The 27,806-nt window shown below is 39.8% G+C and overlaps 1 protein-coding gene across 1 annotated transcript in view; it reads left to right on the top strand.

Moving 5' to 3' along the window:
* The first annotated feature begins 330 nt into the window (after positions 1-330).
* Positions 331-27,806, top strand: part of LOC134533539 (solute carrier family 35 member G1-like) — a 34,759-nt gene continuing 7,283 nt past the window's right edge. Inside the window, exons 1-4 of the mRNA XM_063371071.1 lie at positions 331-391; positions 1,854-2,064; positions 24,270-24,581; positions 26,533-26,748. Coding sequence (XP_063227141.1) covers positions 1,909-2,064; positions 24,270-24,581; positions 26,533-26,748 — 684 coding nt within the window. The 5' untranslated portion in view covers positions 331-391; positions 1,854-1,908. The remainder of the gene's footprint in view (positions 392-1,853; positions 2,065-24,269; positions 24,582-26,532; positions 26,749-27,806) is intronic.

The raw sequence follows: 27,806 nt of genomic DNA, 5'->3' as shown, positions 1-27,806 counted from the left end.
TTTCTAATTTACGATGTTTCTAATTTGTGCTATTCTAAATATAGATTTATGTTTCTAAGTTACGACAAAAGGAATTAATTTGTAAGCAAACAGCGGACAAGTGGTTATCCCCCCCACACCCCCCTCTTCCCGTCCCAAAATGAAATTCTGTGTACGCTCTTGAGCTCTAGTAAACTTCATTCCCGAGAGGATTGTGAGATAACGACCGCTGTAAGCCGTGACGTTCTAATTGACGCTGCAGTGGCCAGACTACGAGGTCGTGCGTGGCAAGTGTGCGCGGCAGGTGTCCCGGCAGATTGCCCGCTGATTGCCTCTCAGGCCACACCGGTCCTCCGCTGGCGCCAGAGAGGAGTGAACGTTGGACCCTCGAGCTGCCTCGCTGCCGTACCAGGTACACGCCTCTCATTCATTCCGCACAGCCTCAACTCAACTGGACTAGCTTTCATCATCATAGCGCTGCTATAATTTAGTGATATTGCTCATGGTTTTAAATACATCCATAATATAAATATCACTTATTGTGAAAATTTTATCAATTAATTTTTTTTTTGTTATTAATGCCGTTAAAAACCTTCGGGCCATTTTGTATATCACTTGAAACATGAATTGAGAACATGAAATCGTGAGATTTTAAGTTACTGTTTGTTTTTCGTAAAACTTTTTATTTTTAACATATCACTCATAAATCAATATAGATTGATTTTTTTGTGCAGCGCCCTAAAAAATTCAGGTTTATAGGATTTTCGGAAAACCAATTTTTTTTATTAATTAATATATTAAAAGTAAAGAGTTTAATGACAAAGACTACACATAAAAGGTTTATTCAAAACTGTATACTACACCTTTACGTGCTCTTAATTCACGATACGGATGGAATATAAATTGGACCTCCAGTTACTACAAAAAATATATATATTTGTTTAATTGATATCATCTTATAAACTTTTACCAATGGTTGAAATTATAAAAGTATTTTTTTTATGATACAGCCATTTTAACATATTCGCATAAATTAGAGTATTTATTTACAAAACTTCAAATCCAAATCCTAAATTTAATTACTAATATATGTGTACTATTGGTAGGGACATGTATTTTCCGCGAAAAAAAAAATTGGATTTCTCATTAAACTGCAATAACGTATGCCCGTGCTAGCGATAATTCCCTTGTAAATGGCGATTTGTCCTGGCCAATCAAGACGCGTTTACTTCCGCACTGGATGGCTATGATTGCTGGGCTGACAGTAGACGTGCACCTAAAATATATCCAGCCAAACACGAATCACAGAAAATACTACAGAGTTTTAACACACAGCTAGCTGGTTTGAAAATCTTTTGCGAAAAATACATGACTCTTAACTATAAAATAACTAACTATGTTAGTAGTAGGATAATGGGAAGTCTGTTGCAGAGTCCTGGGTGGGATGAAGAGTGCAGATCAATGACCTAACGCCATATTAGTTTGTTTTTTTAAAGAAAAAATTCCTTAAAATTTCTCGAAATTATTCTAAATTACTGAAATTTATACAACTTTCCCCATTTCAAGGGAATATTTTAATTTACAGGGAAAATTCTCCATTTTAGTCCTTAAAAAAAATGCCGGTGGGCTTGAAAAGTTCTAAATGGGCAGCAAAATTAGATATCGCTATATCGCAATGATGTGTGTTGTCCCAAGGAGACTCTCTGGAATGCCTTCCCTCTTACGCCACCCCTCTTTCCTTAAATATCGGAGCAAATTTTACGTGCCGCGCGAGGCAATTTTTTTTTAAAACAAAAGTTAAACCATCTGACTGTGGTTTTATTATTAATTTTTTCCCTTGTCGCATTATCGTTACTGCCGGCGGCGGTCCCAAGGTATCTGCGGCACTTCGACTCGTCTGCGCGGACGACCCTGCAGAGAGCAGAGGGGATGCCGGGGAAGTACCAGCCCTTGGTGCACGGGGCCGGCGGGCTGCCGACCGCGCCCGCCTACGGCAGCAACCCTCCAGCTGACGAGAGCGAGCCCCTGCTGCTCAACGAGTACCCCAGGAGGAGCGCCGCGCCCTACTACCCGCCGCCGTACCAGGTGACCGAGCTCCACCCTCCAGTACCCGCGTGCACGGGCGTTGTCCCGTGGGGAGGAGGGGAGGCGAAACTATATGTACATGCTTATTGCCAAAGTATGGGCAGTGTACAACACACAAGCACCGAATCCAGAGGTGACGTGTCATTTAACTTCAACAATCCTTCCTCCCCCCCCCCCCCCCCCAAAAAAAAGAAAAGGAAAGTTCCCAATGGCCACCCTTGCGAATCGTATGGATTTGCGGCCCTGCTCACGCGTATAAATAATGCAAGTCATAATTCGAAAATAATATTTTTGTTCATTTTTTTTAATGTAATTATTCTAGTGTCCCATAAGTTATTTTTAATTTTAAGTTGTAGGCCTGTTCTACATAGGAGCAGAAAACAATATTTTAACTGATATAATTACCTAATACTAATAATTCAATAGGCTTACATAATAATTGTATCAACATATTACTATCAAAAACTTTTAACGTTTAATTTTTTTTTATTAAAGATGGTAGGCTGAATAAAAATCACATGCTTATGTATTGTTCTATATTTTGTTTTGATTTTTTTAATCTGGAGTGGAGTATCATGAAATAAACAGTATCAAGACAGGATTTATCAGGAAATATTTTTGTTTTCCTGCTTTCAAACCACAATTTGTTTTCTTTTGCATGAGTCTCCTAAGCTTTGTAGTCTTTGCAGAATGCAAGCAAAATTATAATTTTTCCCCTGATCTCTTTCCATTTGTCCCATATTATATTATTGGTTCCAATACATTAAAACTGAATAGGACACTTATGAAGTGTTTGGAATTATTATTTTCAAGGTAGGAAAATTTAAATAAAACAAGACCAAATTCATCATAGCATTTTTTTCAAACAGAATAAATAACATTACGGGAATGTTTCAATCCTGAAACCCCGCATAAGTCTTGATGTTTTTGGAATAAATTAGTAAATGCAGTTATTTGCTTGTATGCAACAAAAATAGTGTTTAAACGTTCAAACGACGTGGTGAGTAAGAGAATGGAGGTTAATCACGATAAATATGCGATAATATGACATGTTTAATTCAAATGTATATAGAAATACCATAAAAAGGGAGGAAAATAAGACATATTTACTTAATTGCCAAAACATTTAAGATCATTTCTGACCTGAACGGAAACTGAAGCTTTATCGTCGAAAGTGTGTAATAACGTTTAATATGCTCCATTGAGTACTTTTTTATTGTTAGAAACTTTAAGTATGAAAATCCTTATTTTGGATATTTAAATAGCTTCGAACTAAAGTTTACTGTAGTTAAAAGGTATTTTCTGGATATATATATATATATATATATATATATATATATATAGTGACTTAATTATGGTGCTTCCTACAAAGAAATCTTTTATCCATACTGCTCCCTCAAATAAATCTACCCGATAAAAAAATAATATTCTTTGCAAAAAAAAGTTAAGACAATCTAGCAATAACTTGGTTATGTTGATCAGGACGCCAAACGAATCCTAGGTCTTTACCTTGGCGTTAGTAAACCGAGTTAAATTACTTGAAATTTGTAAACAATTATTACATCTTTCGAGAAAATTGGTCGTCGTATTTAAAGGAAGTCACCGAGTTAACAACGTCATCGTGAACAAACAGCGTCAGACACAACTATGACATGTCGCGCTACCTAATTTTCACAAACAATCTATACTGATGATCAGAACGTAACGCCCAGCTTGCCAATTGTATCCAATAACAGAGTTTCCTGGGATCAGTAATGGTGGGAGTGTTTTTGACGTGGCAACCTAATAAATCGATGAACGCCGGCTGCACGCACGAAAAAGTGTCCCGTTTGCACATTGTTCCGTTACGCTGTGTCCCGTTACGCACATTGTTCCGTTACGCTATGTCCCGTTACGCTCATTGTACGCTTGCGCCGCATCTATCTCTTTTCCACTCGACTGTTCATAAAGTGAAGTGAAAAGTTAATGCGGTTTTCATTGCTTATTACACCAACAATTTCGACAATAAAGGTTAATTATTCTTGCATTTTAAAAATCTGATTACTAGTATAATTTCAAGTATTTATTCTTTTATTATTAAAATAAAAAATTATTCAATTTTATGCATAAAAGTATGCAATCATTTCATCAATGTTTTGTTATGACGTTGTCACGTTTAAACTATCGTCAGTAAACCGACTTTACAGACAACCAATTTTCTTGTGATTCTGAAGATGATTTTCTTTGCATCTGCCGTCATCATTCACAGCAACAGTAGAGGAGCCGAACACAATCACTTCCACGTCCACTTGCCGACTGAGCCGATGCGCGCGCCCTACTAATAAGGTTCTCACACACCGGAGCGGTGGCGGGCGCGCGGTAGCGATATTTGCACACGAGTCTCTGTATTGCGCATAAATGGACCGGCCGGACCTAGTAGAGGAAACATTACTTCTTGCAGCTGTAATCGAAGACGAGCAGCAACCGTATCATATATTCCTAGCGTTTTGCCGATTTCATTCGAAACCACATCATCTTTTCTTCTGATATTCTTGTACCCAGGATCTGACATATCATATAACACAATGTTTGCCTTCACTGCTTCGATAAGTTTTTTTTCTGTTGCACTTGTCATTGTGTGATATCACACCACTACACCAGGCGGCCTGCGGGCTAACGCAACCTGCTGCGTTCCGGCCGCCACCGCGGGGTGAACGCAGCACAGGCCGCGTCCGCGCTCGTGTGTTCGCGGCTGGTCTGAACATGTCCGTTTCATTACATACGCCGCGTTTTACCGCCACCGCCACCGCCACCGCTCCGGTGTGTGAGGACATTAAGAGTGGTATATAGGGAAGCGGCTACTCAGAATCCGGCGCGAGCAGCACAAAATACCTCTAGCCTGGGCGGAGTTTAGCCTCGGAGGAGTGGCCTACTAGGAGCGCGTCCTGGCGAAATGATGTCGGTGGAGGGGATAGACTCGGTTTACCCTCCCTCACTCCGTGGTCATTCCCTCCTCATGACGGCGCGGTACGGGTCGGGATGTCTCGACAGCATTGCTACCTGCCTGCCTGCCTTCCCCGTAGGAGCGGAGCGCCGCGCGAGCTAACAGTGGCTACACACGTTTCATTCAACTCAAATGTCAAATAACGCGAAAAGTATGTTTATCGTAATGGTAGCATATTTTTTACGCGTGTTTAGTAGTTCATAAGTAAAAAAAAAGATAAAATGCATTACTTTGTTTTTGCTAAAAACACAAACTTTTACATGAAATGGGAAAAGTGACATTACATCGTAATTTTCGAAGTCACGTGGATATTAAACGTTACATATCCTCCAAGAAACATTAACTTACCTTATTCTGCAAACAAATCTTGCCGAAGTTAAATATATTTCCCGAATCGATGTTATGTATTTTTTATAACTCGCATCTGTCAATGATAGTTGTAAAAGCGTTTCGAAATACATACATCTTATGTATTATTTTAAAAAAAAAGTGTTTGTGACTTTATAAGATGGAAAAATCTCCTTTATAATTGTTTCACTTGTGTCATGGCAATGAGTTATCATGCAGGTAGCATATATTTTATTTGGACGTGGTAGAAAAAGGCACTATACAAGAAATCGTTACATAATTACACATTAAAAAACATGTATTTATTTCACATGTAATTCATACATTTTGTTTCACACCAATAGACAATGTTCATTATGTTATAAAAGACAAAGAAATTTAAAAAGAGCACTATAAATTAAACCAACGTGCGCACGATTTACTTCCAAGAAAGACAAATTAAAAAAAAACTGTACGGTATAATAGACATTTCAAACACAAATATTTTTACATCACAAATTTTTTTTCAAAACTGTTTGCAGAAAAGTCCAACAATCTTAAAAGTATGAAGATGGCCTTTAGAGAGGTACTTAAGAGAAACAAATGCTTAAATAGAAATAATTTTACAAATCCGATACAGTAAACGACAACAGATTATTTAAACAAGTTTAGTAGAAATACACACAAATTGGTTTTACCTGTGACGCACAAAAAATGTACATAAGCTTTATATTTTTAACTAGACAGGCATTTATACTATTTGATTTAATGCACACACACTTTTAAAACAACAAAACACAGAATTTAATTTTGCTTACCACTGAAGCAAAATATTTTTATGGTCGCTATTATACATTATTTAACGAAATTTATTTCGTTTCTCCTTTTTGTTAGGACTTACAAGACAAGAAGTTTATGCATACCGAACACTCTTTTTAGGAAATTCTCTTGTTTCTCATTTACAAATTTTACAAATTTCTCAATTGGCTGCCAAATGAATTATTTCCTTCAAACTAAGTAACAGTTACGACCACCTCAGTATTTATTCAGCTAAACAAGCAATGTCTTCTATAATTTTAAAGCACCATTGCTCACTTGAGCATTTAACCATTCTGGAAAGATTAACTCAGCTTTAAAACTTACATTATAGGTAAGACATTTTATTTTTTTACATGTCCAAAATAATTACGGTAATGATTCTATAGGTAGGCACTGAACGTGACCACACGGCCTATACTTTCTTATGCACATGTAGGTGCTGGCATACTAAAAATGAAGGTTCATGGAAACAATGAGCAAGAATAATTTCCAGTATGAAAGGTGACAGTTTATGAAGCTAAGTGAGCAGGCGACTTAGATTGATAAATCAAACAGGTCACTATAAAAATTAGTTTGAATGATTATCCAAGACCAACATTTTCTTGAAAGTTCTGCAAAAGCTTGAAAAATGTTCACGTTTAATGTAATCAGGGTGTAATATTCGGTTTTGTTTTGGACTATCTTCGTTTTCCCATGCATTTTATCTTATGGCTTCTGATAGCCTCTGTTATGTGCGGTGGATCCAGAATTTCCATATTTCTTGTGTGTCTAGGATCAACTAATTCCGGAAGAACGCATAGTGTGTAAAATAAAACGAGTTTTGGCTCCATTTTTTCTTTCCAGAATGTGTCGTCTCTGAAAATTTCCAATAGGTACTTTTAATTTCTTTTGGCTCGAAGTACAGATGCCTAACTAGCAAATATCCCTTCTGGTTATGTGAAGCTGATTCTGGACTTGATAGAAATATTCATGATCTTTTTTAAATGAAATGACAGTAGGACTTTCTTCAGAATATTTCAAATACTTTATTTTGCCTTCTCGCATGGCTTCATTTATGTCCATTCCATATGCCGAAGCAGGACACTTAATTTCTACGAGACGGCCTTCGCCAACAAGGACATCGGATGTTGCGGCAAGAAATGGGTGTTCTTGGTCAATAAAAAGACCAGCTTTACTTATATTAATTTTTTCCTGGTCTTCTAGCTGTTTGATAACTATTTCTTCGGACTGCCTGCCATGTTGTACTGATGGAACATTAAGTATGTCATGAGAGTATATTATGGCTCTTACTAGGTTCTAGCAGGTTGTTGTTGGCTTCAAATAGGTTCAAACGTTTTATTACAAAAATTCTAAATCAGCGATAAATGTTTGTTCTAAATACCTCTCTTTCCTGTTGAATACTGCTCATTTCATACGTCATTTTATTAAGTTTTCAACGATGTTGTTTTCTATGATGATGGTGTCAGACACTTCCGTGGACCAATGAAAAACACCGGCTTCCGTTTCCAGCAGTTGGATTGGTGGCTGAAGTTTGGCGTACGATTTGGTGACTGTCCTGCAAAGATTAAAACAAAATATATTTGTGACATGTCGAGTATAAAAATTCCAAAAGTAACGAAATTTCCTATTTTGGCTCTAATATTTGAGTACAATTTTATAGTTGTGTGTTCCGCTCAAAATGTTGATGAATTTCTCTTTAAAGGTAGTGACATATTCAGTTAATTCTATAATCCTGCCTATAAACACTACCACTGTTCGCAAACTAATCAGTAAGTGTGGGATATGATGTAAGAGAGTTTTATTGTACACTAATATGACAAGTCTAATTCCAGAATGTAGGTACAGCACGAGATACGGGCATACACATGCATGCACGTACAAACTTGCATAGAAACAAGTAACATTCAAAAACAAGAAATGCCTACGTGGAACAATAATAATTTATGTCATCATATATTTACTGAATGTTTTGTTTGCAGGAGAGCCATATTGTATATCGTCCTTTACTAGAAAGCCTACAAGGGGAAAATTTTTCGCACTCAATATTTTTTATAAGGAAACATGGAAAATCACCCAATGACGCAGTTGAATATTACAACATACAGCAGTAAGGATTCCTGGCATTTTTCCAGCCAAGCGGCTACCACAAGTAACAATAATTTGTTGATAGTCGAACGCATTTGTAAACTGAGACACGCTCAAACAAGGGAAATGAGGTGGGGGATGAAGAAACTGTCTTTTGGAACCGAACACAGTGAGTCATCAATAGCTTGCCTTCCATTCTCGCAATTATTCCCCCACCCTCATAACTTCGCCCATACTGATTTATTTAATTATCTTTCGGCTTGTTTTATAATAGCACTAGTATTTTTCACATCACATGGACTTTTCTAGGACTGGATTAATGCCCTATTAGTTCACTTTTTAAAATTACTAATTGAAATTGATAATCGATGACGTATGTATGGTCGTCAAGCCATAATAACTTCCAATGACTTACATACAAAAGTAATAACGAGTATCTAACTTTTCTTTAATCTGTCCGTAACACTAGGCGTATATATATTATTTTCCAAAAACAAATCCATAGAAGTTAATTACTGGACTGAAAATTATTTATATGAAAAATTTAAGCCTTTCATTAGACTCCGAACGTAATAAAATGCTAATTCTAAATGTTATCGTTAAATACAGTTCGCAGTTTGTGTAGTATAAAGCACTGGCTACTTACTCCTCATCAGGATTCAGAACCATATTTTCATTCTCTGCGTTGCTTTATCTTGGTAAAGAAAAATGAGCCGTCAAGTTAGCCGTTTGGGGATCAGTTACTGTGCTGCACCATATTCTTCAACTCTTCGGATTTTTCTAAAAAATTTAATGCATTGTACAAACTAATTTGTAACATATGTTTCTTAAAATAGTTTTTAGCCGGGTTTGGAATTCTCCGGTGTTCTTTTACATTAATAAAAGAAAAATTAATATCGGTATCGCTATATCTTACCTTTGTTTCTGGTACTCCATCAGAGCTGTTGCTCTTCTTTTCTTCCGTTTCGCACTTAAATAAAGTTGCCCTAACTTACCGATTCGTTTGTCTTGCTTTTTTTTCATGCGTACCGACTAACAGATAATTGCGTCTTTTTTATATTATGCGAAAGCTCACAAACAGCATTAACGAACCATTGAACGAATCAACAGACTTAAAAATCTTGTACAATGTAGGTTGCTACCGAGTGAAGATTCTTTTCAAGCTACTCGCCATGATAGTCCAGGAAAGATATGAAAAAAACATGGACAAATTGCAAGAAAAGTTTTTTTTACATCAAAATTCACAGAAAAATTCGTAGAATAACATATCCAAAATCCACCGAAATCCACTTTCTTTTGGTAACTTTTTTCCGGGTTTTGTTCCGGAAAAACGCGAAATAAAATAATAACTCAAAAACGGTGCATCTGACGACAAAACCTGTAGAGACAAAAATTAAAGAACATTATCTTTTCCATAACATATCCAAAGTTCAAGAAAATCATCTTATAAATTCTGCTTCGTTTTCCGGGATTAGTCCCGGAAAAAATATTAAAAATGAAATAAATCGAAAATTGTGCACTTTACAGTATAATGGGTTAGGAAAAAGATAAAGTAAACAATGTTTTTCATAATATATGAGAATTTAACACAGATCAACATTTAATTGTTTTTTTTTGTTTTCCAGGAAATGTCCCGGAAAAAATTTATCGAAAGAAAAAAAAACGGAAACCGTGCACCGTACTTCAAAATAAATCGTGAATTAAATTAAGGGCAACAAAATTGCATTATATAATTGACCTTTATCAAAATGTGCTTAAAATTTATGTACTATTGTCCTGGTATATGTAGTTACTATTTATACGATTGAATTCCCATTCCCTTGTACTGAGTGATTTTATGTATCCATGTGTTATAACTCTGCAAACGATAAAATATATAAAATTAAATTAAATATGTCATTGACGGAGGATATTTACTTCATCAGTTACCTTGGTCCCATACTGCAACATACAACGAGATCGCTCAGCTATACGTGAGTTTCATCTTGAAAAATTATGGATTAGCAACTACTGTATTTGATGGATATGGGAAAACTCACAGTACTAAAGACACAGCACATATTAGAAGAGCAAGAGGTAATGCATCACCTGTAGTTGAATTCACAGGAGAAATGCAGCTATCACTCCGTAAAGATATGTTTTTTTTTTGAACGAGCGAAATAAAGGACAATTTTTAAGGTTATTAGCAATACATGTACGCAAAGAAAATGTCCTGTTGTCGAAGCACCAGGTGATGCAGATATTTACATTGTCCAAGAAGCTTTAAATGTGCAAAAGAACAATTGACAATAGTTATAGGAACAGACACAGATTTACTTGTCCTTTTACTCTAATATTTTGGCTCACAATCACATAACTGTTTGTGTTTAAAAAGTGAACAAAGGCAGAAGAAAACATATCACATTAAGGAGCTAAAGCTGAAGCTCGGTGATGAAATTTGTAGTAATATTCTTTTCTGTCATGCATTCATGGGATGTGACACGACATCACACATCTATGGTATAAAGGGGAAAATATTGGATCTTCTCCAGAATGACAGTGCCTTCAGGCAACTTGCGAAAGTATTTTCAGATAGCATTCCAAGTGTGTCAAAAGAAGACACTGTAAGTAGTATGTAATAGGGGCTACTGAAACAGGATGCAGGTAGTGGATTGTGATTGTCGGTCCGCCATCTTGGATTGTGACGTCACGGCGGCCATCTTGGATTGTGACGTCACGGCGGCCATATTGGATAAGCGTAACGGGACACCGCGTAACGGGACACAGTGTAACGGGACATAATGTAACGGGACAAGTAGATCACGGCGGCCATCTTGGATCCGCCATCTGTAAATCGAGCGCCCCACTCATGATGAAATGTTCGTCTCTGTAGCCATATTGATTTTTTTCTGTTCCGCTGCAGGCCGCCATCTCGGATACCGTCGACTTTGTTTCTGTTGTTTGTTCCTAGATAGCGCCAGCGTCGCTCTTGATTTTTTTCTGTTCCACTGGAGGCCGCCATCTTGGATACCGTCGATTTTGTTTCTGTTGTTTGTTCCTAGATAGCGCCAGCATCGCTCTTGATTTTTTTTGTTCCGCCGCAGGCCGCCATCTTGGATACCGTCGACTTTGTTTCTGTCGTTTGTTCCTAGAGAGCGCCAGCGTCGCTCTGTCTCATCACATAAGGTCGATGTTCCATTACCTACCATAGTTATTAAGAACCTTATCGACATTTTAAATTTTATTTTTTATGAAAAATATATTGGAAACGCTGTGATTCGAACCATCGCAGCTCTGATCTCTAGGTTGGAAAACATACGCCTTTAACCGCTCAGCCATCGAGACATTTACCAGACCGAAGATTAAATAAGGTATATATAAAAATAACATGCATATTTGGACTTGTAATTTTTTTTAATTTAAAGTAATAATAGCACCACCTGTTCGAGACGGACCCACCATCTTGTCATTTGGCCGCCATCTTGAAAATCCGTAATTTTTATGCTAGAGATGCGGGAAAAAGTTCAAAATTTATTAAATAAATTGACAATAAACATAATGTTTGATTATATCGATGTACGTCCTTGGTTCGATTCCCGACGAGAGTAAACGGTCGATCCTTCCTCCATGAAAGCTACCTAGACTGATCTACCACCAGCAGTACCAAGGTATATATAATCAACAGGTATGACATCATGTCCGCCATCTTGTCTATATCCGCTGGAGACCACCATCTTGTTTTTCATCTGCTAGAGTGTGCCGATCCCATGTAGTATAATTATCTGGTCACCATACTTTTGTCCTCAACTGTTGACATTGAACATTGACCTTGAAATTTGACCTTGACCTTGAAAATTTACCATAACCTTGAAATTTGACCTTGACCTTAGCCTTTGGCCTTGACCTTGAAATTTGACCTTGACCTTGAAATTTGACCTTGACCTTGAAATTTGACCTTGACCTTGAAATTTGACCTTGACCTAGAAATTTGACCTTGACCTTTAAATTTGACTTTGACCTTGAAATTTTACTTTGTCCTTGTCGACCATCATGGACCCGACATTTAATGTTCAGTACATGCTACCAGGAGCGACCAACTGCTGGAGTACGTCATATTGTGTGTGTACTAATATTATAGAGTACATTTACATCTGGTTAATTTTATTTTAACCTGCTACAGTGCAGTTATCATTTATTACCGAGGTGCCCCCCCGCCATCTTGAAATTCGGACGCCATCTTGAAATCATGTAATAATGTAGCTAGAAAAGCGGGAAAAAATCCAAAATTCATCAAAAAAATCACTCATTAACTTACAAATCGAATCGATGGATCCCTGTCCACGGTTCGATTCTTGACCAGAGACAGTTGTAACTAATTATTAAATAAATGTTAGGTTCTGTTTTCCATTACCTTTCGCGGAGTTTATTAATCATTCACTCTACGAAAATCAACTCAAGTCAATATACCGGACCAACGAATTAAATCAGTGCCGATTAGCCTATTATGAAAGTCTAATTTTTCAATAATCTGAATAACATATAAGCCGTTCATGTACAAAGCCACACATATAGATCAATTGCCTTCAGTCCATGAGACCGAGTCATGTCATTATCAGACGTATAGGCTAGTCATTTCAGGACCACATGACCTTCGTAATCCATCGTGACATTTTTATACATTCTAAAGGACCAAGTAACCTTGTAAAATATTTTAGTAACACCAAGAGGTGATAAACTAGTAAATATTCAATCACTACATTTTGTACTACGCGCAATCAACAAAAAAGGAAGCACCAACAACGAAAAGGCAGCACATTTGGAAGCACCGACAACGAAAAGGCAGCACATTTGGAAGCACCGACAACGAAACGGCAGCACATTTGGAAGCACCGACAACGAAACGGCAGCACATTTGGAAGCACCGACAACGAAACGGCAGCACATTTGGAAGCACCGACAACGAAACGGCAGCACATTTGGAAGCACCGACAACGAAACGGCAGCACATTTGGAAGCACCGACAACGAAACGGCAGCACATTTGGAAGCACCGACAACGAAACGGCAGCACATTTGGAAGCACCGACAACGAAACGGCAGCACATTTGGAAGCACCGACAACGAAACGGCAGCACATTTGGAAGCACCGACAACGAAACGGCAGCACATTTGGAAGCACCGACAACGAAACGGCAGCACATTTGGAAGCACCGACAACGAAAAGGCAGCACATTTGGAAGCACCTACAACGAAAAGGCAGCACATTTGGAAGCACCGACAACGAAAAGGCAGCACATTTGGAAGCACCGACAACGAAAAGGCAGCACATTTGGAAGCACCGACAACGAAAAGGCAGCACATTTGGAAGCACCGACAACGAAACGGCAGCACATTTGGAAGCACCGGCAACGAAAAGGCAGCACATTTGGAAGCACCGACAACGAAAAGGCAGCGCATTTGGAAGCACCGACAACGAAAAGGCAGCACCATCATCAAAAAGGCCGCACATTTGTCATTGGCTCCAATATTCATTGGCTCCAATATTCATTGGCTCCATTATTCATTGATTCCATCAGTCTATTGATTCCATCAGTCTAGTGACTCCATCTGTCATTGGCTCCTACAGTCATTGGCTCCTACAGTCATTGGCTCCAACAACTGTCTTTTGTCTCACCAACTCCAAATATATATTTGGCTAGAATTCTACGAGTCTAAGAGACTATGAGACCACATGGCTACGAGTCTAAAATGATCTAGCTGGTTACGAGTTATACATGGCTTGCGAGGCTACAGAGCTACGAAGTTTCTAGTACACAGGTTTACATGACTGCGAGGATACAGAACTACAAGTCTGCAAGAGTACTTGACTACGAAGGTACTCGTCTACATGACTCCAGTTACCGCATCTGTCTTCGACGGAATTTTCTCTTTTGCTCCAACTGCTCCATCAGCATTATGTTATAAGATTACAAGGCCTCTTGCTTACGTAGCTTCAAGTCTACAAGCCTCCAATGCATCATGACTGCGAGACTACGATCAATGAGGTTACGAGTCTACGCGATTGCGAGTCTTCTAGGTTACATGATCGCGAGGCTATAGGACTACGAAGCTTCTAGAACGCATGGTTACGAGACTGCGAGGCTACAATTCTACGAGGTCCCAAGACATCCAGGCTACGCGACTACGAGCCATGAGGTTACGAGACTACGTGACTACGAATCTTCAAGTTTACGAGACTGCGAGGCTACAGAGCTACGAAGCCTCTAGTACACAGGTTTACGTGACTGCGAGGATACAGGACTACGCGACTTCGAGCCATAAGGTTACGAGATTACGTGACTACGAATCTTCATGTTTACGAGACTGCGAGGCTACAGAGCTACGAAGCCTCTAGAAAACGAGTTTACGTGACTGCGTGAATACAGGAATACAAGTCTGCATGAGTTCTTGACTACGAAGCTACTCGTCTACAAGGCTCCAATTGACACATCTGTCTTCGATGGAATTTTCTCTTTTGCTACATCTACACCATCAGCATTATGTTATAAGATTACAAAGCTACTTGCTTACGTAGCTTCAAGTCTACGAGGCTCCAATACATCATGACTACGAGACTACGAGCCATGAGGTTACGAGACTATGCGATTGCAAGTCTTCAAGGTTACGTCATCGCGAGGCTATAGGACTACGAAGCTTCCAGAACGCATGGTTACGAGAATGCATGACTAATTGGCCGCATGGCTACGAAACTTTATGTCTATAACTGACTACAATAGCACTATTCAGTGGTGAGAGTTAATTTATTTCATGCAAAGGTACTTGCTGCAAGCAGTTCCACTTTTCAACATCAGATGACGTCACGTTTTGCTTGCAGGTAAAATAATATTTATTTATTTTATGCGGGATGCGGGTTGTTCACTATCAATCGCATAAGAAGAATGGCATCGATAGTCTTCAAGGAGAAGGAAGTTCGTCCTTCCTGCTAGTGCTTCTCAGATTTCTCACGGTCCGCCATCTTGGATTGCAACGTCACGGCTGCCATCTTAGATGGGTGTGACTTTGACCTTTGACCGAAACCGCAGGAATGATCGCAAGCACACGGATTAACCATCAAAATATATATAAGAATTATCAGGAGCACACGGAGAAAACCATCATAATATTGGCAAGAATAATCAGGAGCACACGGAGAAAAACGACACATGTTTTCTTTGATATCATAAAATTACAGAAAAAAAATATTTAGAAATAAAAAAAAATTAATAAAAAAATTTAAAATAAAAACAAAAAATACATAAATAGATTCTGCTAGCTTGTAAACTTATCATTGCTGAGCAAAGATAGAGTTCTAGTACAAGCCAGAATTTTATGTATTTTTTGTTTTTATTTTAAATTTTTTTATTATTTTTTTTTATTTCTAAATATTTTTTTTCTGTAATTTTATGATATCAAAGAAAACATGTGTCGTTTTTCTCCGTGTGCTCCTGATTATTCTTGCCAATATTATGATGGTTTTCTCCGTGTGCTCCTGATAATTCTTATATATATTTTGATGGTTAATCCGTGTGCTTGCGATCATTCCTGCGGTTTCGGTCAAAGGTCAAAGTCACACCCATCTAAGATGGCAGCCGTGACGTTGCAATCCAAGATGGCGGACCGTGAGAAATCTGAGAAGCACTAGCAGGAAGGACGAACTTCCTTCTCCTTGAAGACTATCGATGCCATTCTTCTTATGCGATTGATAGTGAACAACCCGCATCCCGCATAAAATAAATAAATATTATTTTACCTGCAAGCAAAACGTGACGTCATCTGATGTTGAAAAGTGGAACTGCTTGCAGCAAGTACCTTTGCATGAAATAAATTAACTCTCACCACTGAATAGTGCTATTGTAGTCAGTTATAGACATAAAGTTTCGTAGCCATGCGGCCAATTAGTCATGCATTCTCGTAACCATGCGTTCTGGAAGCTTCGTAGTCCTATAGCCTCGCGATGACGTAACCTTGAAGACTTGCAATCGCATAGTCTCGTAACCTCATGGCTCGTAGTCTCGTAGTCATGATGTATTGGAGCCTCGTAGACTTGAAGCTACGTAAGCAAGTAGCTTTGTAATCTTATAACATAATGCTGATGGTGTAGATGTAGCAAAAGAGAAAATTCCATCGAAGACAGATGTGTCAATTGGAGCCTTGTAGACGAGTAGCTTCGTAGTCAAGAACTCATGCAGACTTGTATTCCTGTATTCACGCAGTCACGTAAACTCGTTTTCTAGAGGCTTCGTAGCTCTGTAGCCTCGCAGTCTCGTAAACATGAAGATTCGTAGTCACGTAATCTCGTAACCTTATGGCTCGAAGTCGCGTAGTCCTGTATCCTCGCAGTCACGTAAACCTGTGTACTAGAGGCTTCGTAGCTCTGTAGCCTCGCAGTCTCGTAAACTTGAAGATTCGTAGTCACGTAGTCTCGTAACCTCATGGCTCGTAGTCGCGTAGCCTGGATGTCTTGGGACCTCGTAGAATTGTAGCCTCGCAGTCTCGTAACCATGCGTTCTAGAAGCTTCGTAGTCCTATAGCCTCGCGATCATGTAACCTAGAAGACTCGCAATCGCGTAGACTCGTAACCTCATTGATCGTAGTCTCGCAGTCATGATGCATTGGAGGCTTGTAGACTTGAAGCTACGTAAGCAAGAGGCCTTGTAATCTTATAACATAATGCTGATGGAGCAGTTGGAGCAAAAGAGAAAATTCCGTCGAAGACAGATGCGGTAACTGGAGTCATGTAGACGAGTACCTTCGTAGTCAAGTACTCTTGCAGACTTGTAGTTCTGTATCCTCGCAGTCATGTAAACCTGTGTACTAGAAACTTCGTAGCTCTGTAGCCTCGCAAGCCATGTATAACTCGTAACCAGCTAGATCATTTTAGACTCGTAGCCATGTGGTCTCATAGTCTCTTAGACTCGTAGAATTCTAGCCAAATATATATTTGGAGTTGGTGAGACAAAAGACAGTTGTTGGAGCCAATGACTGTAGGAGCCAATGACTGTAGGAGCCAATGACAGATGGAGTCACTAGACTGATGGAATCAATAGACTGATGGAATCAATGAATAATGGAGCCAATGAATATTGGAGCCAATGAATATTGGAGCCAATGACAAATGTGCGGCCTTTTTGATGATGGTGCTGCCTTTTCGTTGTCGGTGCTTCCAAATGCGCTGCCTTTTCGTTGTCGGTGCTTCCAAATGTGCTGCCTTTTCGTTGCCGGTGCTTCCAAATGTGCTGCCGTTTCGTTGTCGGTGCTTCCAAATGTGCTGCCGTTTCGTTGTCGGTGCTTCCAAATGTGCTGCCTTTTCGTTGTCGGTGCTTCCAAATGTGCTGCCTTTTCGTTGTCGGTGCTTCCAAATGTGCTGCCTTTTCGTTGTCGGTGCTTCCAAATGTGCTGCCGTTTCGTTGTCGGTGCTTCCAAATGTGCTGCCGTTTCGTTGTCGGAGCTTCCAAATGTGCTGCCGTTTCGTTGTCGGTGCTTCCAAATGTGCTGCCGTTTCGTTGTCGGTGCTTCCAAATGTGCTGCCGTTTCGTTGTCGGTGCTTCCAAATGTGCTGCCGTTTCGTTGTCGGTGCTTCCAAATGTGCTGCCGTTTCGTTGTCGGTGCTTCCAAATGTGCTGCCGTTTCGTTGTCGGTGCTTCCAAATGTGCTGCCGTTTCGTTGTCGGTGCTTCCAAATGTGCTGCCGTTTCGTTGTCGGTGCTTCCAAATGTGCTGCCGTTTCGTTGTCGGTGCTTCCAAATGTGCTGCCTTTTCGTTGTCGGTGCTTCCAAATGTGCTGCCGTTTCGTTGTCGGTGCTTCCAAATGTGCTGCCATTTCGTTGTCGGTGCTTCCAAATGTGCTGCCTTTTCGTTGTCGGTGCTTCCAAATGTGCTGCCTTTTCGTTGTCGGTGCTTCCAAATGTGCTGCCGTTTCGTTGTCGGTGCTTCCAAATGTGCTGCCGTTTCGTTTTCGGTGCTTCCAAATGTGCTGCCGTTTCGTTTTCGGTGCTTCCAAATGTGCTGCCGTTTCGTTGTCGGTGCTTCCAAATGTGCTACCGTTTCGTTGTCGGTGCTTCCAAATGTGCTGCCTTTTCGTTGTCGGTGCTTCCAAATGTGCTGCCGTTTCGTTTTCGGTGCTTCCAAATGTGCTGCCATTTCGTTGTCGGTGCTTCCAAATGTGCTGCCTTTTCGTTGTCGGTGCTTCCAAATGTGCTGCCTTTTCGTTGTCGGTGCTTCCAAATGTGCTGCCTTTTCGTTGTCGGTGCTTCCAAATGTGCTGCCGTTTCGTTTTCGGTGCTTCCAAATGTGCTGCCGTTTCGTTTTCGGTGCTTCCAAATGTGCTGCCTTTTCGTTGTCGGTGCTTCCAAATGTGCTGTCTTTTCGTTGTCGGTGCTTCCAAATGTGCTGCCGTTTCGTTGTCGGTGCTTCCAAATGTGCTGCCGTTTCGTTGTCGGTGCTTCCAAATGTGCTGCCTTTTCGTTGTCGGTGCTTCCAAATGTGCTGCCTTTACGTTGTCGGTGCTTCCAAATGTGCTGCCTTTTCGATGACGGTGCTTCCAAATGTGCTGCCTTTTCGTTGTCGGTGCTTCCAAATGTGCTGCCTTTTCGTTGTTGGTGCTTCCTTTTTTGTTGATTGCGCGTAGTACAAAATGTAGTGATTGAATATTTACTAGTTTATCACCTCTAGGTGTTACTAAAATATTTTACAAGGTTACTTGGTCCTTTAGAATGTATAAAAATGTCACGATGGATTACGAAGGTCATGTGGTCCTGAAATGACTAGCCTATACGTCTGATAATGACATGACTCGGTCTCATGGACTGAAGGCAATTGATCTATATGTGTGGCTTTGTACATGAACGGCTTATATGTTATTCAGATTATTGAAAAATTAGACTTTCATAATAGGCTAATCGGCACTGATTTAATTCGTTGGTCCGGTATATTGACTTGAGTTGATTTTCGTAGAGTGAATGATTAATAAACTCCGCGAAAGGTAATGGAAAACAGAACCTAACATTTATTTAATAATTAGTTACAACTGTCTCTGGTCAAGAATCGAACCGTGGACAGGGATCCATCGATTCGATTTGTAAGTTAATGAGTGATTTTTTTGATGAATTTTGGATTTTTTCCCGCTTTTCTAGCTACATTATTACATGATTTCAAGATGGCGTCCGAATTTCAAGATGGCGGGGGGGCACCTCGGTAATAAATGATTACTGCACTGTAGCAGGTTAAAATAAAATCAACCAGATGTAAATGTACTCTATAATATTAGTACACACACAAGATGACGTACTCCAGCAGTTGGTCGCTCCTGGTAGCATGTACTGAACATTAAATGTCGGGTCCATGATGGTCGACAAGGACAAAGTAAAATTTCAAGGTCAAAGTCAAATTTAAAGGTCAAGGTCAAATTTCAAGGTGAAGGTCAAATTTCAAGGTCAAGGTCAAATTTCAAGGTCAAGGTCAAATTTCAAGGTCAATGTCAAATTTCAAGGTCAAGGTCAAATTTCAAGGTCAAGGTCAAATTTCAAGGTCAAGGCCAAAGGCTAAGGTCAAGGTCAAATTTCAAGGTTATGGTAAATTTTCAAGGTCAAGGTCAAATTTCAAGGTCAAGGTCAAATTTCAAGGTCAATGTTCAATGTCAACAGTTGAGGACAAAAGTATGGTGACCAGATAATTATACTACATGGGATCGGCACACTCTAGCAGATGAAAAACAAGATGGTGGTCTCCAGCGGATATAGACAAGATGGCGGACATGATGTCATACCTGTTGATGATATATACCTTGGTACTGCTGGTGGTAGATCAGTCTAGGTAGCTTTCATGGAGGAAGGATCGACCGTTTACTCTCGTCGGGAATCGAACCAAGGACGTACATCGATATAATCAAACATTATGTTTATTGTCAATTTATTTAATAAATTTTGAACTTTTTCCCGCATCTCTAGCATAAAAATTACGGATTTTCAAGATGGCGGCCAAATGACAAGATGGTGGGTCCGTCTCGAACAGGTGGTGCTATTATTACTTTAAATTAAAAAAAATCACAAGTCCAAATATACATGTTATTTTTATATATACCTTATTTAATCTTCGGTCTGGTAAATGTCTCGATGGCTGAGCGGTTAAAGGCGTATGTTTTCCAACCTAGAGATCAGAGCTGCGATGGTTCGAATCACAGCGTTTCCAATATATTTTTCATAAAAAATAAAATTTAAAATGTCGATAAGGTTCTTAATAACTATGGTAGGTAATGGAACATCGACCTTATGTGATGAGACAGAGCGACGCTGGCGCTCTCTAGGAACAAACGACAGAAACAAAGTCGACGGTATCCAAGATGGCGGCCTGCGGCGGAACAAAAAAAATCAAGAGCGATGCTGGCGCTATCTAGGAACAAACAACAGAAACAAAATCGACGGTATCCAAGATGGCGGCCTCCAGTGGAACAGAAAAAAATCAAGAGCGACGCTGGCGCTATCTAGGAACAAACAACAGAAACAAAGTCGACGGTATCCGAGATGGCGGCCTGCAGCGGAACAGAAAAAAATCAATATGGCTACAGAGACGAACATTTCATCATGAGTGGGGCGCTCGATTTACAGATTGCGGATCCAAGATGGCCGCCGTGATCTACTTGTCCCGTTACATTATGTCCCGTTACACTGTGTCCCGTTACGCGGTGTCCCGTTACGCTTATCCAATATGGCCGCCGTGACGTCACAATCCAAGATGGCGGACCGACAATCACAATCCACTACCTGCATCCTGTTTCAGTAGCCCCTATTACATACTACTACTGTAAAATCGGCAGAACAGCTGTAGTACGCCTGTACAATGGGTCAAGAAGTGACACTTTCGACACTTTGCGTTGTAAAGTGTTAAGTGAGAATGCAGCTACTAGTTCTAAATGTGTACAACCAGAACAGTTACCTCCAACTAGTGCTTCAGCTCGTTTCCATTTCTTAAGGGTTTTCTATCAGATACAAGAATGGAAGGGAATTAAGATGAATCCAGAAGAATGGGGATGGAGACAATTTGCCAATTTCGACAGACAAGCCAACAGTTATGGAATGCCTTTTGAAGGTAATCAGGTGCACTTGCAACGAAGATGGTTGCGGTGCATCCAACTGCAGTTGTAGGAAACACGGCAATCCATGTTCTTCGGCTTGTGGAAACTGTCATGGATCAACCTGTAAAAACCGGCGCGAATTACCTCCCGAGGACTGCAATTACTGTGACGGCTTTTTAGGTAGGGTGTTCCTACATATCCATGCAAATTAGCCTGTTTTCCTAACCAAATACAATGATATTTAATGCTGTGACCTTATACTTGTAATATACCATTTTGTTCAGAAAAATATAATCTTTTCCAATATAGATTCAAATTTTCATTTTTCTCATCGAATAACTAGAAAATTATCAACAAATTGCTTGTTTTTACCATTTTTTTAAATATATTTTGCGTCACGATTTCCAAAATATAAAACTATATTGGAAAAACTGCATTACTTTTCTCGTCAGATTAATAATCTGGAAGCTGTAGCTATCATAATTCTCGAGAAAATAGGCTAGTAGTGGACGCATGTATAACTGGTTTTAAAAATGGGTATATAACGCTCTTAAACAGGATGATTCTATTAAATAACATTTCGAGCTGATATGCAGGTTATTTTCCGAATTTTTGGATCAGTTTAACATTAATAGAAATATAAAATCACGCTGATGTTTGTTTAGGTAACCTATATTTTAAATTAAAGTACTTATGTATGTTACCTAATGCATATTTATTCAGTATTGTGTGTTACAGAGTGCATCCCAATGTGTGTATATTTTTCTATTTCTTCTCGATACAGGTCACTGGAAATCTTGTGTAAATTTAATTGTATGATATGTTTTGTGAGAATGGACGTGTCAAATTTTTCTTTCAAACAATAAGCAGTTGAAATGAGTCTGATTTTTTTTTCTGGAAAATAATTTTGGTAGATTTCAAAAACGTTTTAACACATCACTAACTGAAAAAGGAATATAATTTAAGTGACTTTAAAATACTTGTATATTATGGAAATTGAATATAGTTCGGATCCGAAAATTTTACATGGGATACAATGCTTTCTGTTATTTTGCCTACATATTCAATACTTTTTCCGTGGCCGATCACAAAATAAAATCTATATACCAGATTTCAGTGAATTTAGGATCTGGTATAGGAAATCTTGTGTACTTCTGTTTGTCCCACCGAAACTTTTTCAATACGATGTTCCGTTTTCGTTTTATTGAATTTTTAAAGATTTTCCAGGACGAGTCACAAAAAAAACTATATACATATGTAAATATATATTTATATATATGAGCAGATTTTGTTGAAATGAAATTATATTTAATACAAAAAAGTCTTTAATTTTAGTCACGACTTTCTTTGACGTACGATACGTTTTCGTTTTGTCCTTTTTTTTTCAGGAAATTTTCTGGAAAACCAAAAACCTATTTTGTGTTGATTTTTGTGAATTTGCAATATACTATGAAAATCGTTGTTTACTTTAACTTTGTCCTGAAACATGCTGTAAAATGCGCCATTTTCAATTTATTTCAATATTTTAGGTTTTTCCGTGACGAATTCCAGAAAACAAAACAGTAGTTATTAATGAATGTTTGTAAAATTTTGATATGTTATGGTAAATTTGGCTCTCTTTAATTTTAGTGTCTATACCTTTCTTCGTAGAACGCACCGTTTTACAGTTATTAATTTATTCCGCATTTTTCCGGGACAAATCCCGGGAAAAACGTTACCAAAATAAAGTGGATTTCGGTGGATTTTGGATATGTTATTCTACAAATTTGTCTGCAAATTTTGATATAGTAAAACCTTTTCTCGCAATTTGTCCATAAATCGACCCCTTTTTCTCATAAAATGCCTGGACTATGAATCCTTTAGAGAAATGGTGTTGCTGTGTAGCGGGAGGAGGAAGAAGGGAGGAGGGAGGTTTATCACCGTTACAGATCAGCACTTCCACTACCGCGGGCGACGTTGAGGCGTGTCAGTGTCATCCCCACCCTGCTCGTCTTCCCGGAGCTTGGCGTCAACTTTCCCGTCGAGCAGCACAAGGCAGACACTAAAAATGCCAAATTAGCCAGTTTTCCTAACCAAATACACAGATATTTAATGCTGTGACCTTATACTTTTAATATACCATTTTATTCAGAAAAATATAATCTTTTCCAATATAGATTCAAATTTTCATTTTTCTCATCGAATAACTAGAAATTCGTCAACGAATTTCTTGTTTTTACCATTTTTTTAAATATATTTTGCGTCACGATTTCCAAAATATAAAACTATATTGGAAAAACTGCATTACTTTTCTCGTCAGATTAATAATCTGGAAGCTGTAGCTATCATAATTCTCGAGAAAATAGGCTAGTAGTGGACGCATGTATAACTGGTTTTAAAAAGGGGTATATACCACTCTTAAGGTTCGTATCTATACGCGTGAGAACTCGGTATGTGTCCGGATAACCTTGAACGGAGCGCCCTGGAGGCGGAGTTTGTAGCTGGGGGCGTCACAGTTCTGGGCTCGCCGCGTATCTACAGTAGGTAGGGAGGGGATGAAGGCGCGTTACCCCCCCCCCCCCCCTCGCAGACAGTCGGCTGCAGGCGCCGTGGAGGAAGGAGGGCTGGTCTCCACCGCCAGTTCTGAGAATGTACCTGTGTTTGGCTTTCGTCCCAGCACAGTCATATGCTACTAAGTAGGCTATGCACATTAGACCTAGCCCAGGAATATAGGCAAATGACTATAATCTATGGCAAATTTGTCGAAAGCTTAACTTTTGCACAGCTGTACAATTTTAATTTGTCTAACAACATATCAAAACTTTACCGTTTAAAACTGAGTGTGTAATGTCAAAAACGTGCAATGAAGACATTGTTGAAATTTGTACGCAGTGTAATGAAAAATTATTTCCGCGTGGTTGCGGCAGGACATCTCGGCGGTGGCGGTGGTGGGCGGAGACCGGGCCGCGGCGGACCCGGAGGGCGAGTGGCGGCCCACGCTGGGCAAGCACCGGCGCCAGAGGACCGGCACCAACTGGCTCGGGGTGCTGCTGGCCTTCCTGTCGGGCACCTGCTTCACGCTCAGCTCGGCGGCCATCAGGGCGCTGCGCGGGCTGGAGCCCTTGGAGCTGCTGCTGGTGAGGGCCGCGGTGCAGGTGGTCTGCACGCTGCCCTGGGCGCTGCGCTCTCCCGGCGGCGCGCTGGGCCCCGCCGGCCGCCGCCTGCTGCTGCAGCTGCAGGTGCCCCGCGCCCTTCCTTCTTCAGCTCACTTCACCAATTATAATAATAAGCTTAGGGGTGCAGCCACTTGTCTGGTCAGCTGAGTGAGGTAGGAGGGGGGACTGTGGTGGTGTCTATGCTGGGATGGGTAGCCTCAGTCTCTGGCAGGGGCGTAGGAACAAGGGGGGACAGGGGGGACGTGTCCACCTGAACTTTTTGGGTGGAGCGGACTGTCCCCCCCAACTTTCTAGACCGTAATATTTTTATTCTATATTATTATTCTGCCCAACTTTATTTGTGATTTCTTCACTCTCAAATTTTATCTTATGGAAACAATAATAATTTTAACATCGATATATCCTATGGTTAGATACAAAAACTGCTTAAAAAGCGCTAGTTTGCACTTTTAAAATCAAAATTTTCCGGTGTAGGACCCCCGGACCCCCCGTTATGTAAGAGGGGAATGGGTTTTACATGACATCAAAATCATTATTTGTCCCCCCCAACTTTATGAACACAGCTACGCCAATGGACTCTCTGGGCATAGCCGCACCTCTTAACGCCTTTCCATTTTTGCGTATACGGCGTATCCGTATCCGTGCCCATGGAGGGGGGGGGGGGGCAGCCTGGAAGTCCTTATAGGATATGAAGGCTGGGTTATCAATAAGGAGGAGAGATCCTCATAACTTAACTTGACTTCACCAATATGGCACGACGATTACCTCAAGCTTCACACGTCGTGTGATCTCGCAGACGTTGCCACCCCCTGTCCTCCCCCCAGAGAATCCTAGTCAAGACGCCCGAAAACTCCGCATTCGTACTTCATCTGATAATTTTTTTTGTACAAGTTTGAGGAGTTAGGCTCTATGGGCGTGTTAATAGAATTTGAGCAGAGAGGTTTTTTTTTTCTTTTCTGGAGGACAGGTTTTCAAATATGTAGGTGTGCGTAACTGAAATAAAAGGTTGGCAAGATTACATTTACGTAAATAATAGGTACGTAATATAGTTTTTAAGGTATCAAAATTCTCACCAACCCCCCCCCCCCTAGGTGACCGTTACTAAAATTAAAGGTCAATTAAATTAGGTCAGCGACATTTGAAATACTCTAAAATCGTAAATATATACCTATATTCCGACGACGAAGTTGTACAAACGAGCAGTAAACTTTGAATATGTTCGGGACTGTTCAGGTGCCTGACCGTATTTCAGAGAATCTTGCACTTCCCTCATATCATATTGCCATCTGGGGCATTTAGTGTGGTTGGGACCATAACCCGAAGTTTCCATAGTTCACTCTGTATATTATTTAAGATTCTAATAAGTCGCATTGATCAGAGTGTGGCTTGCCTGTTCTGTGGACTCTCCCACCAGATAGAACGCTGATTTTAGGTAGTAAAGCGTAAACTTTACCTATGTGGAAAACTTGAAGCTTCCGCAAGCCATTATATTATATAACTTTGCTAGCTTCCCGCAAGAAATTATATTATTTTGGGGATATGCTTGAGAGATCAAATCACACGCCTCACATCAAAACGATCCTGGTACGATACACAGCAGGTCAAATGAGAAACGTGGTATTTTTAGTCTGAATCCTCTTTAATTACAAGTCATTTAATATTAACTTTGTCTGGGTTACAAATCTTTATGTTGAAATTAAAGTCATGCGACGCATCGTTAAAAGAAATATATTGTTTACAAAACACTAACAATATTTTATATAATAACAGAAAAATCATTCCCAGTAGGCTAATAAATAGGTAGGTAGGTAAATAAATATGATACTGAATCTATAATAAATTGAAATCAATATTTTTGAACTTAAATGACAACCAATAATGTATAACATAACTTATTTAATTATTTATATTTATTATTTTATTACTTAGCTAAATATTTCTGTATGAAAGGAAAATTGTATCTGAACTAATGTATTTGTTAATTTTTGAAATGATGGTAATGTGTTGATTGTAGGGCGTCGTGGGAGGTATAACCGTGATGCTTCTGTTCTTTTCGTTCAACCGCCTGCCGCTGGGAGACGCCACTACCATCATCTTCAGTTCTCCCATGTTCGTGATGATACTGTCGTTCATCTTCTTGCGGGAGCCGTGCGGTTTCTTCAGGACGACAGTCGTGTTCCTCCTGCTGTCTGGACTCGTGCTCATATCCAAACCTCCATTCATCTTCCAGGTGCAGTGCCTGTTCTTGAGCTCTCTGTTTGGTGTGTAGTAGTGAACGAGAATTAAAAAAGTTTTAACAAAATTTTAAACTGTAGTCTAAAAGTATGCCAATTGCCGAGTCAAGCCACAAACTGCAATACCGCACATGTATAAAAGTGAAGTGTGGTGTCGCATCGGCAAGACATTCACATTCCGAAGGCCCAAGTTCGGGCCTTTCTGAAGTCGGGTTGACACTGTTTCCGGAAATACTTCTAGGAAAATGCTGGAATTGCTCCGTACAGTATTCCCGGTATTGACCGTTTGTTAGGCCAATGTAACACGCGCGTGAAAGATAACGTACGTGGAGGGAGTTCTATAAAATGTGAGTGCTCTTTAGAATTTTTTAGTGGAATTGAAATAAATGTTTTAAATCAGTGTTTAATGGACCAGTGGTGAAATGAAAATTTAGGGTAAAAATAAGAAAATTCAAGGAAATATTCGACAGTCTCCACTAAAGTTTACATTTGCGAAAATTCAGACTATACCATTCAAAAATCGATCCCGGGTGTCCTTGGGGAAAGACAGTAAACAGGCCGGGGGAGCTGAATTGTTGCCCCTTGGAAGGGCAGCCCTTCAGGATTTTTCTGACAGTAGTGTTTTTGAAAGGTTTTCTGAATTGTTGCCCCTTGGATGGGCAGCCCTTCAGGATTTTACTGACAGTGGTTAGTTTGTAAAGCCACTGGAAGGGCAGCCCTACCAGTATCTTAAAATGTGTCTATTTTCGTAATTTTATAATCCTGAATTGTTGCCCCTTGGAAGGGCAGCCCTTCAGAATTTTTCTGACTGTGGTGTTTTTGAAAGGTTGTCTGAATTGTTGCCCCTTGGATGGGCAGCCCTTCAGGATTTTTCTGACAGTGGTTAGTTTAGGTTAGGTTAGGTTAGGTTAGGTTAGGTTAGGTTAGGGTAGGTCAGGTTAGGTCCCTTTACAAACTAACCACTGTCGGAAAAATCCTGAAGGGCTGCCCATCCAAGGGGCAACAATTCAGACAACCTTTCAAAAACACTACTGTCAGAAAAATCCTGATGGGC

This window comes from Bacillus rossius, chromosome 6, assembly GCF_032445375.1.
Source record: "Bacillus rossius redtenbacheri isolate Brsri chromosome 6, Brsri_v3, whole genome shotgun sequence".
Lineage (NCBI taxonomy): Eukaryota > Metazoa > Arthropoda > Insecta > Phasmatodea > Bacillidae > Bacillus > Bacillus rossius.
Note: the sequence above shows the minus strand (reverse complement) of the source record. Positions and strands in the feature narration are given on the sequence as shown.